The following is a 13,560-nucleotide window of genomic DNA, read 5'->3' as shown; positions in this document are numbered from 1 at the left end:
AAGATGCCAAACTGCACGACGTCTTCAGCAAACCTGCAGACGGAGCGCAGCGCAGATACACATGGTCAAGATCGGACGGGTCTGCCCGTTCCAGGATTGACTTCCTGTTTGTGTCCCGTGCTGTCACGGTCGGATCCACCGACGTCAAGCCGGTGTTCTTCTCCGACCACTGCCTCTTACTGGCCGACTGTCACTTACAGGACGACCAGTGGGTTGGCAGAGGGACGTGGAAGCTCAATGCGACACTGCTGACCCCAGAGAACGTTGAGGAACTCAAGAGGGATTACAAAGGTTGGAGGACCGTGAAACCCCTCTTTGAGTCTCCAGTTCACTGGTGGGAAGCGATTAAGGAGAACATCAAGAGGTTCTTCATCCACAAAGGTGTTCAGAAGGCGAGAGAGAGACAGAGGGAACTGTCCCGACTCCAGAAAATTATGCAAAATCTGCTCCGGTTGCAGTCAATGGGGGTCGAGGTCAAGGAGGACCTCCAAGAGGTGAAGAGCCAGCAGGCCTCGCTCTTTGCCAAGGAGGCCTCCAAGATTATCTTCCGGTCCAGAGTCCGCTCCATCGAGCAGGATGAGACGTGCTCGCGTTACTTCTTCCAAAAGGTACACAGAGAGAGCTCTGTTATCAGCAGCCTGAAGGAAGAAGATGGCTCGGTAACGTCGTCGCAGTCCGACATACTAAGGATCAGCAAATCCTTTTATGCTGGGCTGTATGACGCGAAGCCCACAGACAGCAGAGCCTCCCAGTCCTTCCTGTCATCTATCACAGAGGTCTTAGATGACAGCAGGAGGGAGAGACTGGACAAGCCACTAACTCTGGGCGAGCTGACAAAGGCCGTCGAGTCTTTCGAGACGAGTAAAACTCCCGGGAGCGACGGCTTACCGGTCGAGTTGTACTCGGCCCTGTGGGACTGGGTCGGCCCGGACCTGCTGGAAGTATACGAGAGTATGCTCCTGGCCGGCAGCATGTCAGAATCCATGAGAAAAGGCATCATCACCCTCATTTACAAGCAGAAGGGGGAGAGGGCAGAAATCAGAAATTGGCGGCCCATCACACTGCTTAATGTTGATTACAAGATTCTGTCCAAAGTCATAGCCAGTCGAGTCAAGTCTGCTCTGGAGTTGTTGATTCACCCCGATCAGACCTGTACTATACCCGGCAGGAAGATCTCTGATAGTCTCGCGCTACTCAGGGATACGATCGCCTACGTACGGGACAGGAGGGTGGACACCTGCCTCATCAGCCTGGACCAGGAGAAGGCTTTTGACAGGATATCGCACACCTACATGATGGACGTGCTTTCCAAAATGGGGTTTGGGGAGAGAATCTGCAATTGGATCCAACTGCTCTACACAAACATCAGTAGCGCAGTCTCAATCAACGGGTGGGATTCTGAAAGTTTCCCGATCAAATCTGGAGTCAGACAGGGCTGTCCTCTGTCCCCGGTCTTGTTTGTTTGCTGTATTGAACCCTTTGCTGAGTCTATTAGGAAGGATGCGAGCATAAGAGGGGTGACAATCCCAGGCAGTGGAGGCACTCAGGTCAAAACCTCCCTGTACATGGATGACGTCGCCGTCTTCAGCTCGGATCCGCTGTCCGTGCGCAGACTGATGAGCATCTGCGACCAGTTCGAACTGGCCTCGGGAGCCAAAGTTAACCACGGCAAGAGCGAGGCCATGTTCTTTGGCAACTGGGCTGACCGATCCTTTGTCCCCTTCACCGTCAGGTCAGATTACCTGAAGGTGCTGGGGATATGGTTCGGAAGGGCCGGGGCGTGCACCAAAACATGGGAGGAGCGAGTAGCCAAGGTACGACAAAAGTTGGGCATGTGGGGGCAGCGATCTCTCTCCATTGTGGGTAAGAACCTGGTCATCAGGTGCGAGGCGCTCACGTTGTTGCTCTACGTGGCGCAGGTCTGGCCCATACCCACTCCTGCGCCATGGCAGTCACCCGAGCCATTTTCCGCTTCGTCTGGGGATCTAAAATGGACCGGGTCCGGAGGGACACGATGTTCAAATCTCTGGACAAGGGCGGGAAAAATGTACCCAACGTGGCCCTCATCCTGATGACCACCTTCGTGTGCGGCTGCATCAAGTTGTGTGTAGATCCCCAGTACGCAAACTCCAAGTGTCACTACGTGCTGAGGTTCTATCTGTCCCCAGTGTTGCGAAGGATGGGCCTGGTCACATTGCCGCGGAACGCTCCATGCAGTTGGGCCGTGCCGTACCACCTATCCTTCGTGGAGCAGTTTCTGCGGGAAAACACCTTTGACCACCGGTCCATCAGGCAGTGGTCTGCACGGAATGTCCTCAAGGCCCTACGGGAAAAGGAAACGGTGGATCCTGTCGGATGGTTCCCCGAGCAGACCGTCAAAGTCATTTGGCGAATGCCTCATCACCAGAACTTTCAAACAAGCACCAAGACGTAGCTTAGCTGGTGGTGAGAAGGGCCCTCCCTGTCAGATCCTTCATGCACACCCGAAGTCTCGCCCCCTCCGCACAGTGCCCCCGCGTTGGCTGTGGTGGGGAAGAGACGGTCGCCCACCTCCTCCTGGAATGTGCCTTTGCAAAGCAGGTGTGGAAAGAGATGCAGTGGTTTTTGTCAAGGTTCATCCCAAGCAGCTCTGTAACACAGGAGTCTGTGCTCTACGGGCTGTTCCCAGGGACGCACACCGAGACAAACATCAACTGCTGCTGGAGGACTATCAATTCGGTGAAAGACGAACTTGCTGGTCTTCCAGCGCAAAGAGTTGTCCACCACCGAATGTTGCAGACTGGCACATTCCAAGGTCCAGGACTACGTGCTGAGGGACGCACTAAAGCTTGGGGCAGCCGCAGCAAAGGCTCAATGGGGAAAGACCACAGTGTAAGGTTCCCCCACCAAGCTGGACTGAGGGGCTGGATCCATGGGAAACCCCTCGAACTGTATCGTTAATATTCTCAATTGCTGTAAATGTAAAACTGTAATTGACATGACAATTGTGAAACGGAAGGGTTGGGAAGAAACTTATGACAGTATTGAAGGAAACTGATCTCCCTTGCAATGTTTGTATTTTTTGGTGCTGTTTGGAAACTGTTTGGCAATGTAATTTTTACAGATTTTTATGAATAAAGTATATTTTGGAAATTTAAAAAAATTAAAATTTTTAAAGGTGCCAGTAAGCTTAAAAAAATTAATAAACATTTAATGTAACACCTCTCCCACCCCCCACTACTGAGTCCTAAACACATAAATTGACCTATCCCCCCAAAAATACACTTTTTGAAATTCTGAACTTTCCCCCGCGAAGTTCAGTGTCTTTGACCCTCAACCCCTTCCCACCATCCCCACAACCAATAGGAATAGCTTTCCCCAACGGAATTCCAAAGGCGTGCAAGTTGCGGCCGGTTGACCGTAAAATCAGCGTGGGCGACAGGTGAGTTGATTTGCATTTTAATGTGTCTCATTTCAATATTTTAATGAAGGCCCTGCAACTTGGTGGCAGGGGGAGCCACACCGATGCCTCGCCGCTGCTGCTAATGTCCGATGGGACATTCTCGGCGTCGTGGCGGGCCATTTCCGCTAGCAGTTTACAGATCTCCCCGCCACAACCCACGGCGTCAAGGGGCTGGTAAAATTTAGCCCACTGAGTGGAGTGTTTCAGGGCTCAATGTTGGAACCAGTCTTGTTTCTCAATTACATAACTGACCTATACACAGATACTTAACATGAAGTGGTCGGGTTTACTGATGATATCAAACTGGGCAGTGAAATCAGTATAAGCAGCTGAAAAATTAGAGTGAGTTGGACAAAAGAAGTACATGGCCAAATGAAATTTATTGTAGTCAGGTGCAAAATACTGCACATAGCATGGAAAAATAAGCAACATGTGTGTTCCATGAATTGTGTTGAGATAGCTAATGTTGAGTCAAAAAGAGACCTGGGAGTCCTACTAGACTTTAGACAAAATAATGTAGAGCAGCAATCAACAAAGCTGTTTAAATGTTGAACTGCATAGCCAAAACAACAACTTGTCTTTATATAGTGTCTTTAATATAGTAAAATGTTCCAAGGCGCTTCACAGGAGCACTATCAAACAAAATTTGACATGGAGCCACATAAAGTGATATTAGGGCAGATGACCAAAAGCTTGGTCAAAGAGGTAGGTTTTATGGAGGGTCTTAAGGAGGCAAGAGAGATAAAGACATGGAGAGATTTAGGGAGGAAATTCCAAAGCTTAGGGCCTAGGCAGCTGAAGACATGTTTGCCAATGGTGGAGCAACTAAAATTGGGTAGTAGGGTTGAAGGAGACTACAGAGGTAGGGAGGGGTGAAGCCATGAAGGGATTTGAAAACAAGGATGAGAACATAAGTAAGAGGAAGTTGTGATCCAGCATTACAGTACTGTGATCAGATCACACTTTGCATATGTGTCACCAAGACACAATGGAAGCATTCAGTGCAGCGAACAGCAACAAGGCTCATTCCTGGGGTTCTACATTAACTCAGGGCAGGAGTAGGAGGCCCCCAAATTGGGTAGCACATCAGGTCATGAAGGATTCAAGGTCAAGAATGATCTGGAAAGGAGGCCTATAGAGGCTATTTTTGAGAGGTATATAAAATAGTACATGCTTTGGAAAAGGTAAATCTGGAATATTACTTGTGAGAGTAGAAAAAGGTTCAAACTAGTATAAAGGAACATTAGTAAGTATTAGGAACTTCTTCATGTCAAGGATAATCAACATTTCCAGATAGAGTGGTAGAAGTAAAAAACTTGGATGACTGTTAAAATAACAATTAAATACTGCAGTGGAGGACTAGCGGGTGCTTCTATAGATTAAATAATATGGAACCCATGGCCTTCATCTGAAATTATTGTGTGATCTTCTGAGGAAGGACAGACCTGCCATAGAGCGAGTGTAACGGAGGTTCACCAGACTAATCCCTCGGATGGTGGGATTGTCTTATGAGGAGAGATTGAGGAAACTGGGCCTGTATTCTCTAGTTCCGAAGAAGGGTCACTGACCCGAAACGTTAACTCTGCTTCTCTTTCCACAGATGCTGCCAGACCTGCTGAGTGAATCCAGCATTTCTTGTTTTTGTTTCTGTATTCTCTAGTGTTTAGAAGAATGAGAAGTGATCTCATTGAAACTAACAAAATTCTTACTGGGTGGATGTAGCTAGGATGCTTCCCCTGGCTGGTGAGTCTAGAACCAGGGGACATAGTCTCAGAATAAGGGCAAGCTGTTTAAGATTGAGATGAGGAGGAATTTCTTCACTCAGCGGGTGGTAAATCTTTGGAACTCTCTACCCCAGAGGGCTGTGGAAGCTCAATCATTGAGCGTGTTCAAGACAGAAATTGATAGATATCTGGATATTACTGACATCAAGGGGTATTGGGGAATGCACGGGAAAGCGACGTTGGATGTAGGTAGCTGGTGAACGTGAGCCTCTGCTTCACAGAGCCACCTGCAATTTCAGAAGAGAACAACGTCACCATTTGGGAAAGGAGGCGGGGTGGAGTTGAACGGCTTTACGTGATGACATCAGAACGTCCGGGAGGCGCTCTTCGAGTGAGACAGACAAGAGAGAGTGTGGATGCGCGCGCAAGTAGGTGCTTGCTCGCGGCATTGAGTTTGATCGACAACAATCGGACGAAGATAACGTTAACGGTCGGTGTTTGGAACGCGCGTTCGAATTTCGATTAGAACGAGAGAAAGAGAGAGAGAGAAAAAAAAGCCTCTCCCGGGATTCGGCGGTGTGAGCGCCCGTAGCGGGCACATTGTTTAAAAACAGACGGAGAAAATGAACAGAAGTTACAGCAAGTCCAGCACGCTGAGGTGCTTGGACAGGGTGGCGGTGGAAGTGAAGAGTAAGGTGAGTGAGTGGAAAGTACAGAATAAGTCTGGACTGTCGCTCATCGGGTGGGGTGACGAGAATGGATCTTCCCTCGGTGGGGTGGGGTGAGCGCGGTGCCGGCGCGGCTGGGCCAGGGTCGGGCTCTGGGCTTTAAACTGTCGCGACTTGTTGTAGGTTTATTACACGGCTGCGCTGTAACCCTGTTGCTGCCTTGCCCCCTCCCCTCCCGTGCCTATTTAAATCTGGAGCGCAACATGTAGAGGTAAACTGCAGCTTTTAAAAAATCGTACACGTTGAGAGGAACACAAGAAACAGGAGGGTTGTTCCAGAAAGAATGCGTTTGAAAGTTTTTTTTCCCCTCTTTTTCTTTAATCTAAGGAATTAAATCTTCCAGCAAACTTAGATATGAATCAGTGTTTTTTTTCCCCTCGCCTAAAAGTTTAGGGCCAACATCTGGAACAGGGTTATGTCCTTCCTTATGTCTCACTCAGTTGCTCCTCTTCCCTCCCCCTGAAAACAAAAAGAGAGGTGGTAGAGCAGGCAAAGTGAGGCCACTGAGCAAAATTGCTTAGCCCAACTCCTGGAGAGTTGCTGCCTTTCTCTCCTACACAGGAGGAAGCTCGTCATTATCTAACATTTTGGAGTATCTGTTTACATCGGGAAAGCTCCAGAGAGAAGGTGCAGGAGTTTTGTGTGTGTGTCGATGTGTTCATTTGATACCAGAGCGGCAGTTTCAGCGTGTAAGTGGATAGCAGCTACAATTCCTGGACGGGTTTTTGATTTGGTGTGCCGTCTTAGGGAATATTTCTAAGGTTAAGCGGTTTAAAAAAAAAACGTGCTGGACACAGGATTTTGCTGCAATTTGCAAGTTGTTTCTTGATCTGAAACCTCTAATCATTTCAGGCAGTTTATACGTGATGTTTGCACGTCAGCCAACTCTGACCATCGCTGTTAATTGACCCAAAGAAAGAAGTAAATGAATTTGTGGTAATTTAATCTTGTGGTTTAAGGACAAAATAAGCTTCTCAGACTTCAGATTAAGTTTATAGTGCTATTTGTAGTCCAGCGTTTATAGCGATATAATTTGGCTCTAGGTATTTGTTTTTGCATAATCTTCATATTTCTGCATTTATATATATTCAGCTTCCCATGCTCTGGCCACTTCCCTAGTTTCCACAACTGAAGTTTACTTGGTCATCTTTTCTAACTGCTGCTTTGCAAACGATAGCTAAGTCATTGCCAATAATCCATCTCTATCAGTTTAAACAGCCTTTTGCTCCAGCATAACTTGTTCCATCTTGTTAGAACTTGCACATTTCACCTCTAATTTGAGTAGCTCCATTTTAATTCTGGAAAATCATGCAGTTAAGCACTTATGAAGCAACTGTTCTGTTATCAGAGCTTCTAAATATGGCAACTCTTTGCAAACCACCACTCCATCTCCAACCTCTCATGCTTGAACATGTTGTCGCCTCCTATCTTTCTCGTAACTCTGTTAGAACCCATCCAAGCAGGACTGCACTCTCGCCACAGCACAGAATGGCCCTCACCAATGTATGACGATGACCAGAGTAAACTCTTCCACCTCATTATTCTCTACCTACCTGCAGTCTTTGACATGGTTGCCCACACCATCCTTCAATGTATCTCCTTTGTCGTCCAGCTGAGTGAGACTGCCCTTGCTTGGTTCCATTCCTATCCATTCATTCGTAGCTAGAGAATCACCTGCAATGGCTTCTCTTCCCGCTCCCAGACTGTTGCCTCTGGAATCCCCAAAGATCTATCCTTGGCTGCCTTCTATTTCCCATCCACATGCTGATCCAAAAACACAACATCAGGTTTTATATGTGCGCTCACGACACCCATCTCTACCTCGCTGCCACCTTTATCAGCCCTTCCACTGCCTCTAATTTGTCATGCTGCTTGTCTGACATCCAGTACTGGATGAGCAGAAGTTTCCTGGAATTGAATACTTGGATAACCAATGTAAATGTCTTCGGTCCCTGCCACCCACTCCATCCCTCTCCCTGGCCACTGCCTGAGACTGAAGCAAATAGTTTGCCATCTTGGCCTCCCATTTGACCAAGATGAGTTTGCCACTCCATATCTGCTTCATCACCAAGACCTCTTACACCTCTGTACCATTGTCTGTCTCTGTCCTGCCTCAAATTATCTGCTGCTGAAACCCTCATCTGTGCCTTTGTTACCTCTGGACTTAACTATTTTAAGGCTCTCCTGGCTGGTCTCCTACCTTGCACTCTCTGTAAACTTGAGCTCATCAAAAGATTTGGTGCCCTATCCTAACTCATACCAAGTCCTGTTCATCCATTCCCCTGTGTTCACTGACCTACATTGGCTCCCAGTCTGGCAGTGACTCAATTTTAAAATTTAAACTTTGTTTTCAAATACCTCCATGGCTTCACCGCTCCCTATCTTTGTAATCTGCTTTAGTCCTACAGCCCTCAGATCTCTGTGCTCCTCCAGTTCTGGCATCTTGTGTCCCCGATTTTTAATCACTCTGCCAGTAGCAGCCATGCCTTCAGCTACCTAGGTCCTAATTTCTGGAATCCCTTCCCTGAACTGTTCTGCCTCTTCTCCTTTAAGATGCTTCTTAAAACCTACCTCTTTGCCTCAGCGTTTGGTCAACTATCTAGGCAAGGCTTCATGTCAAAGTTTGTTTGCTAACGCTCCTGTGAAGTACCTTAGGGCATTTTATACATGAAAAGTGCTGTATAAATCCAAGTTGTTGTAAATGTATTAAATCTCTTTCCTATCAAAATTGATGGATAGAAGGAAAGTAGCACCAAATACTAATATGGCAAAGTGCTTTTATGCACTGTTGTGTTTTGCATTTTACTTCCTGTCTACAATCTGCCTGTCCCATCTGTGGAAAGCACAAGTTGGTTCAGGATACTTAGTTATAAAAATATTCAAATAAATGTCAGGAATCAGCCTAAAGGCTAAATTCTGTTGCGGTATTGTGGAATCTGCTCTGTTTAAACTGCAGGGTGGATTCCACCACGCCACCAGTGGCACCATAAAACAACCTCTAGCTAGGGATGGTCTGTACAGATCAGCAACATGCAAACAATATTGCTTGCATATGCATTCAGCCTGGCCATGCTCAAAAAGTAGTAACTGGTCCACTGTACGCTGGTTCCCATTTTATGTTGCGAGTGGTGCAGGAAAAAGAATGCCACTAAAGTAGATCTCTATACCTTGGGGTGGTTGAGTTTATCTTGCGTAAGATTGTCATTAATTTGCTGTTAGCACTGTTAGAACATAACTTTAACTGGGGTATGATAACTAATATTTGCAGACGTTATCAGGTGATATATGGATATAGAACTCATGCTAATGAGTTTGGATGAGCATTCTTACCCAATATATTAAATGGTCTTGACGCAGTGTACTTTCTGCATTTTCTGTTTTTATTCTACGCATCATATTCCATACATTAAGCCCCATCTTTGCTGTCATGAAGTATATAACATTGCAATAATACCAAATTCAGAACTAGTCGTTTGGGGTTGAATATTGATTTCAGTTCCGTTAAATTGTCTGATTTTTCTTCTAATGGATTTAAGTACTCTTATTAGCAATATGATTCATCATTTGAAGGGGTGTTTGAAGTGCTGCATATCATGGAGGATACAAATAGTTAAAAGATTATCTGATTTTTCTATTTCTTTTTAAAAGTCACTTTTGCCTTTCTTTCTGCTAGGCTGTTTCATGACATCACCACAGAATGTCATTTTTGTGTCTTGGGGTGGCTTTTTTGGAAGCAGTGTTGGAACTAGCCTGAGAACCAGTCAGGATTCCAGGGGGAGTTTTTGGCTCCAGATTAGCTCTCCGTCTAGTCTCAAGTGATGGCACTTGTTTTTCCGGAAACTGCTTTTCTTGGCAAGACAGGTGGCCTGACTTAACTGTCTCCACATTGTCAGGTGGTTCTTAACACATAGGAACAGGAGTACACGCTTCCAACCACCATAATGGCCTCTCTTAGTGAAATCAATAAAGACACACCTCAAGGCATTGTCAGAAATTTCTTGATTGCCATTCCGATGTAGCCAAATGGTAGATCGCAGACAACCCCATTGTAGTCCTAAAACTGCATTACAAACTTAAACTTTCAGGGCATCACTGTATTTTACCTTTTGATGCATGGGTGTTAATGAGCTGAACTACTAGCTCCTCATGTTTACAAAAATAATTCCAAAAGTAAAAGTCCAAACTGATATTAAAAATTAATGTTTAATCTAGTTTTAAGTTCAGTTGATCCTTTTATATTGTACTCTCTTGGAAGCTGCCTAGTTATTTGTTCTGGTACAGTAAAAAGAGCTGAATCATCAAAAGTGGCTCCAGTTTGCTTCATTAACAATGAAATTGGTAATTGAAATAACTCTTTGATTCTGAATGCTACAAATTTGTAGCTCCCACTAGCGTAACCAGCTTCATAACTGAATTTGCAGTGCCAAACTGAAATGGTTCTTGTGTTTTTCTCTTTTGGTGAACCTGGCCTGTTTGCACTGCTGTGTCAGTCACTATCTGCTGTAAAACTAATTCTAATTTTTAAATGGGCGGCACAGTGGCGCAGTGGTTAGCACCGCAGCCTCACAGCTCCAGGGACCCGAGTTCAATTCTGGGTACTGCCTGTGTGGAGTTTGCAAGTTCTCCCTGTGACCGCGTGAGTTTTCGCCGGGTGCTCCGGTTTCCTCCCACAGCCAAAGACTTGCAGGTGATGGGTAAATTGGCCATTGTAAATTGCCCCTAGTGTAGGTAGGTGGTAGGGAATATGGGATTACTGTAGGGTTAGTATAAATGGGTGGTTGTTGGTCGGCAGAGACTCGGTGGGCCGAAGGGCCTGTTTCAGTGCTGTATCTCTAAATAAAAAAATAAATAAATACATTTGGAAATAAGAACTGTGCTTCTCCCACCACGAACTCGCAATGTCTCTAGTTATCTTTTCATGGAAATGTTTTTCAGTTCTTGGAATTCTCTTACCTCTTAACCGTAAATCAGATTTGAACTCTGTCTCGATTTTATGTGACTTGTTGGAAGCTGTTGATTAAAATTGACTTGCTGAATGAGGATTGCACAGTTTTAGTTAATTGCAACGTTGGCTAATGGTTGTGCTGAATTGTTGAAACTACAGATGTTTCAAATGAAGTATTTGGTATCCACCATTTATAGTGTATTTGTAGTTAAATGTTTTGGTAGCATCTTTATGAAATAAGTATCAACAACTTTAAGTATGAGCCATACAGTAAATTTGATAAATTGAAGTTCTTATGCATAGAAATGAACTTGTGGATTGTTGCATAGAATTAAGTAAACTATTGTTTTAGTTCAAACTTGTTGGCAACGTTGTTTATTGAAGGGGAAAAAAAAACAATTATATATGTTTATAATGTTTGAATTTATAATGAAAACTACCTAAGCAAACTTGTCAAGATAAATGTAAGTAACCCTTGTGACCAGTAAAAAACAGTGTTCCCACCACTGATGACTAGTTACATTGTGTTTCAGATCAGACAACTGCCAGTACAGGTAGACCTAAAAGATCCCAATAACTGAAACCAAAGTCTTCATTCTTTAATGTATTTGAATCAGCATAGCTTAGTTATGAGAATTAACCCCAAAAATAGAGTTTAATGGAGAATATGTAGGATGGTGTGTCTGTCTCCTGTCAGTTGTGATAACACAAAGTAACACATTGTTCAACTATTTTTTTAAAACAAATTGTACTCTGTACTCTGATTTACAGTTTTTAACTATTTGATAGCTTCTGGTATACGGCAAAGGGACTTTCAAAGCATGTAAAAAAAATAATAAATTGGAGTAAATAAAAATTGTGAACAAAGTAAAATGATGTGGGTTAAATATCTAGTATTATATTTCAGATTTAGAATGTTTAACACCTTTGGTTTATAGGCAATGTGTTCAGGTGATAAATGTAAAACTATATTGAGCTTTGGTCTTGATTGTTGTTAGAGCTATTGACTTTGCAATGCACAATTTGCAGGTTTCCATCATCCTCGAAGCATTGTTGCAAAATGTTTAAAATACAGCCATGAGATGTCTTGTCACATTGTACCTTTTAGCTTCTCTTTTTCGTTCCCTTCCTCCCGAACCTATCTTCAGTTTGCAATCATACCCACCCTTCCCAAGAGACTCTTATGGGTATTTTGCTTCCAGACTTTTGATAAGGAGTGAAGGAGGAAAAGAAGGAAACTTGTCTCTAGATTGTTTTTGCTTCAAAAGCCTATAGGAGTTTGAGATTTTAGTATTGATGTTTTTCAATAACAGTACAGTGGACTAATGTTAGTTTCATGGCTGCTATTCTATGTTTTAAAAAAAAACACCAGTATATTGTATTAAACCTGTGTAAGTTTGCTCCAGTGCAGTACTAATATAACCTTTTGTTTTTCATCAGTTTGGGGCAGAATTCCGAAGGTTTTCCTTATGTCGGTATAAACCTGGAAAGTTTGATGAATTCTACAGTTTAATCCTTCATACGCATAATATTTCAAACATGGATATATTAATTGGATATGCTGATGTCCATGGTGACCTGCTGCCAATCAACAATGATGACAACTTCTGCAAAGCCATTTCCATGGCAAACCCATTGCTCAGGATTTTTGTACAACGGAAAGGTATGGTTTTGAAAGATTATCATCTGAAAAATAAATTGTTGAAGTGCTGCATGATATGCTTTGGCCTTATCTATTTAGATTTTTTTAATGCTGATGTTTAATCTCCAATTATTCCCCACCTATTGCCTCTGGTTTGCTATGTTCTTATGTTTGTATAGCTAAAACTTGTTTAGTGTGATTATCCAATTAACTAGAAAATATAACATTTTTTCCATCTTATTCAAATTACATGCTCCAATCAATATCTAGTATCTAGTAATTAGGGACTGCATAATAGTGTTTTAGTTTCCATCACGAGGAGAGGAAGACCAAATAACTCAAGTGGTATAAATTGGGCATTCTGCTGTGCTTATTTTTGCTGTTTACGCAAGTCAAAGTTACTGTTTTATGTTTTGATGGAGATTACAAGCATGGAAACTTTATAACTATTCTGGCCTTGAGCTGCCGCTGTATCGGTACTGCCATCTCAAAAGTCTGGAAAATTGTTATTTTAATCTGCCTAAGTCTTGATGCCTGTATGATTGAAAAATTTGAGTTCCTGTGAATATTTAGATTTGATTGCATACAAAATAGCACGAGAATAGTCTGCTCTGGTGTCATTGTAGTAAAAAAATGTTGTTACGTTCAGTACATTATATATGGCATCCTGTAAAATGTCTGAATAAGGCAAATATACAGCATTGGTTGAAGTTATGTAAGTTGGTCATGCAACATGACCCCCTGATGCAAATGAGCATATTTTTATGTGGAGATAAATTGTCGATTGAACTAAATGAATCTGATCATAAATATGGCCACCTGATTGATGGGTAGATGGGATGTGTGGGGGGGAGCCCAATAGCAGAGGGCAAGGAGGTTCTGCCACACTTAGCAGCATGGCCTCATTGAATAATTTTGAGTAGCTTCCCACTGGGCCAGATTGTTTGTCCACCTCCACAAATCAATTTGTAGATGGAGTTTAACATAGTTAAGTGTAATGTTATGCATTTAAGAGTGTGTAGTAAGCAGGGGATTATAGAATTAATCAGGAAATAGTAACAAGACAAACCAAGAAACAA

At 43.7% G+C, this 13,560-nt stretch overlaps 1 protein-coding gene across 1 annotated transcript in view; it reads left to right on the top strand.

Moving 5' to 3' along the window:
- Positions 1 to 5,570: 5,570 nt before the first annotated feature.
- pard6ga (par-6 family cell polarity regulator gamma a) overlaps positions 5,571 to 13,560 on the top strand; it is a 47,361-nt gene continuing 39,371 nt past the window's right edge. The window contains exons 1-2 of the mRNA XM_068050235.1: positions 5,571 to 5,861; positions 12,280 to 12,502. Coding sequence (XP_067906336.1) covers positions 5,790 to 5,861; positions 12,280 to 12,502 — 295 coding nt within the window. The 5' untranslated portion in view covers positions 5,571 to 5,789. The remainder of the gene's footprint in view (positions 5,862 to 12,279; positions 12,503 to 13,560) is intronic.

Source organism: Heterodontus francisci, chromosome 2, assembly GCF_036365525.1.
Source record: "Heterodontus francisci isolate sHetFra1 chromosome 2, sHetFra1.hap1, whole genome shotgun sequence".
Lineage (NCBI taxonomy): Eukaryota > Metazoa > Chordata > Chondrichthyes > Heterodontiformes > Heterodontidae > Heterodontus > Heterodontus francisci.
Note: the sequence above shows the minus strand (reverse complement) of the source record. Positions and strands in the feature narration are given on the sequence as shown.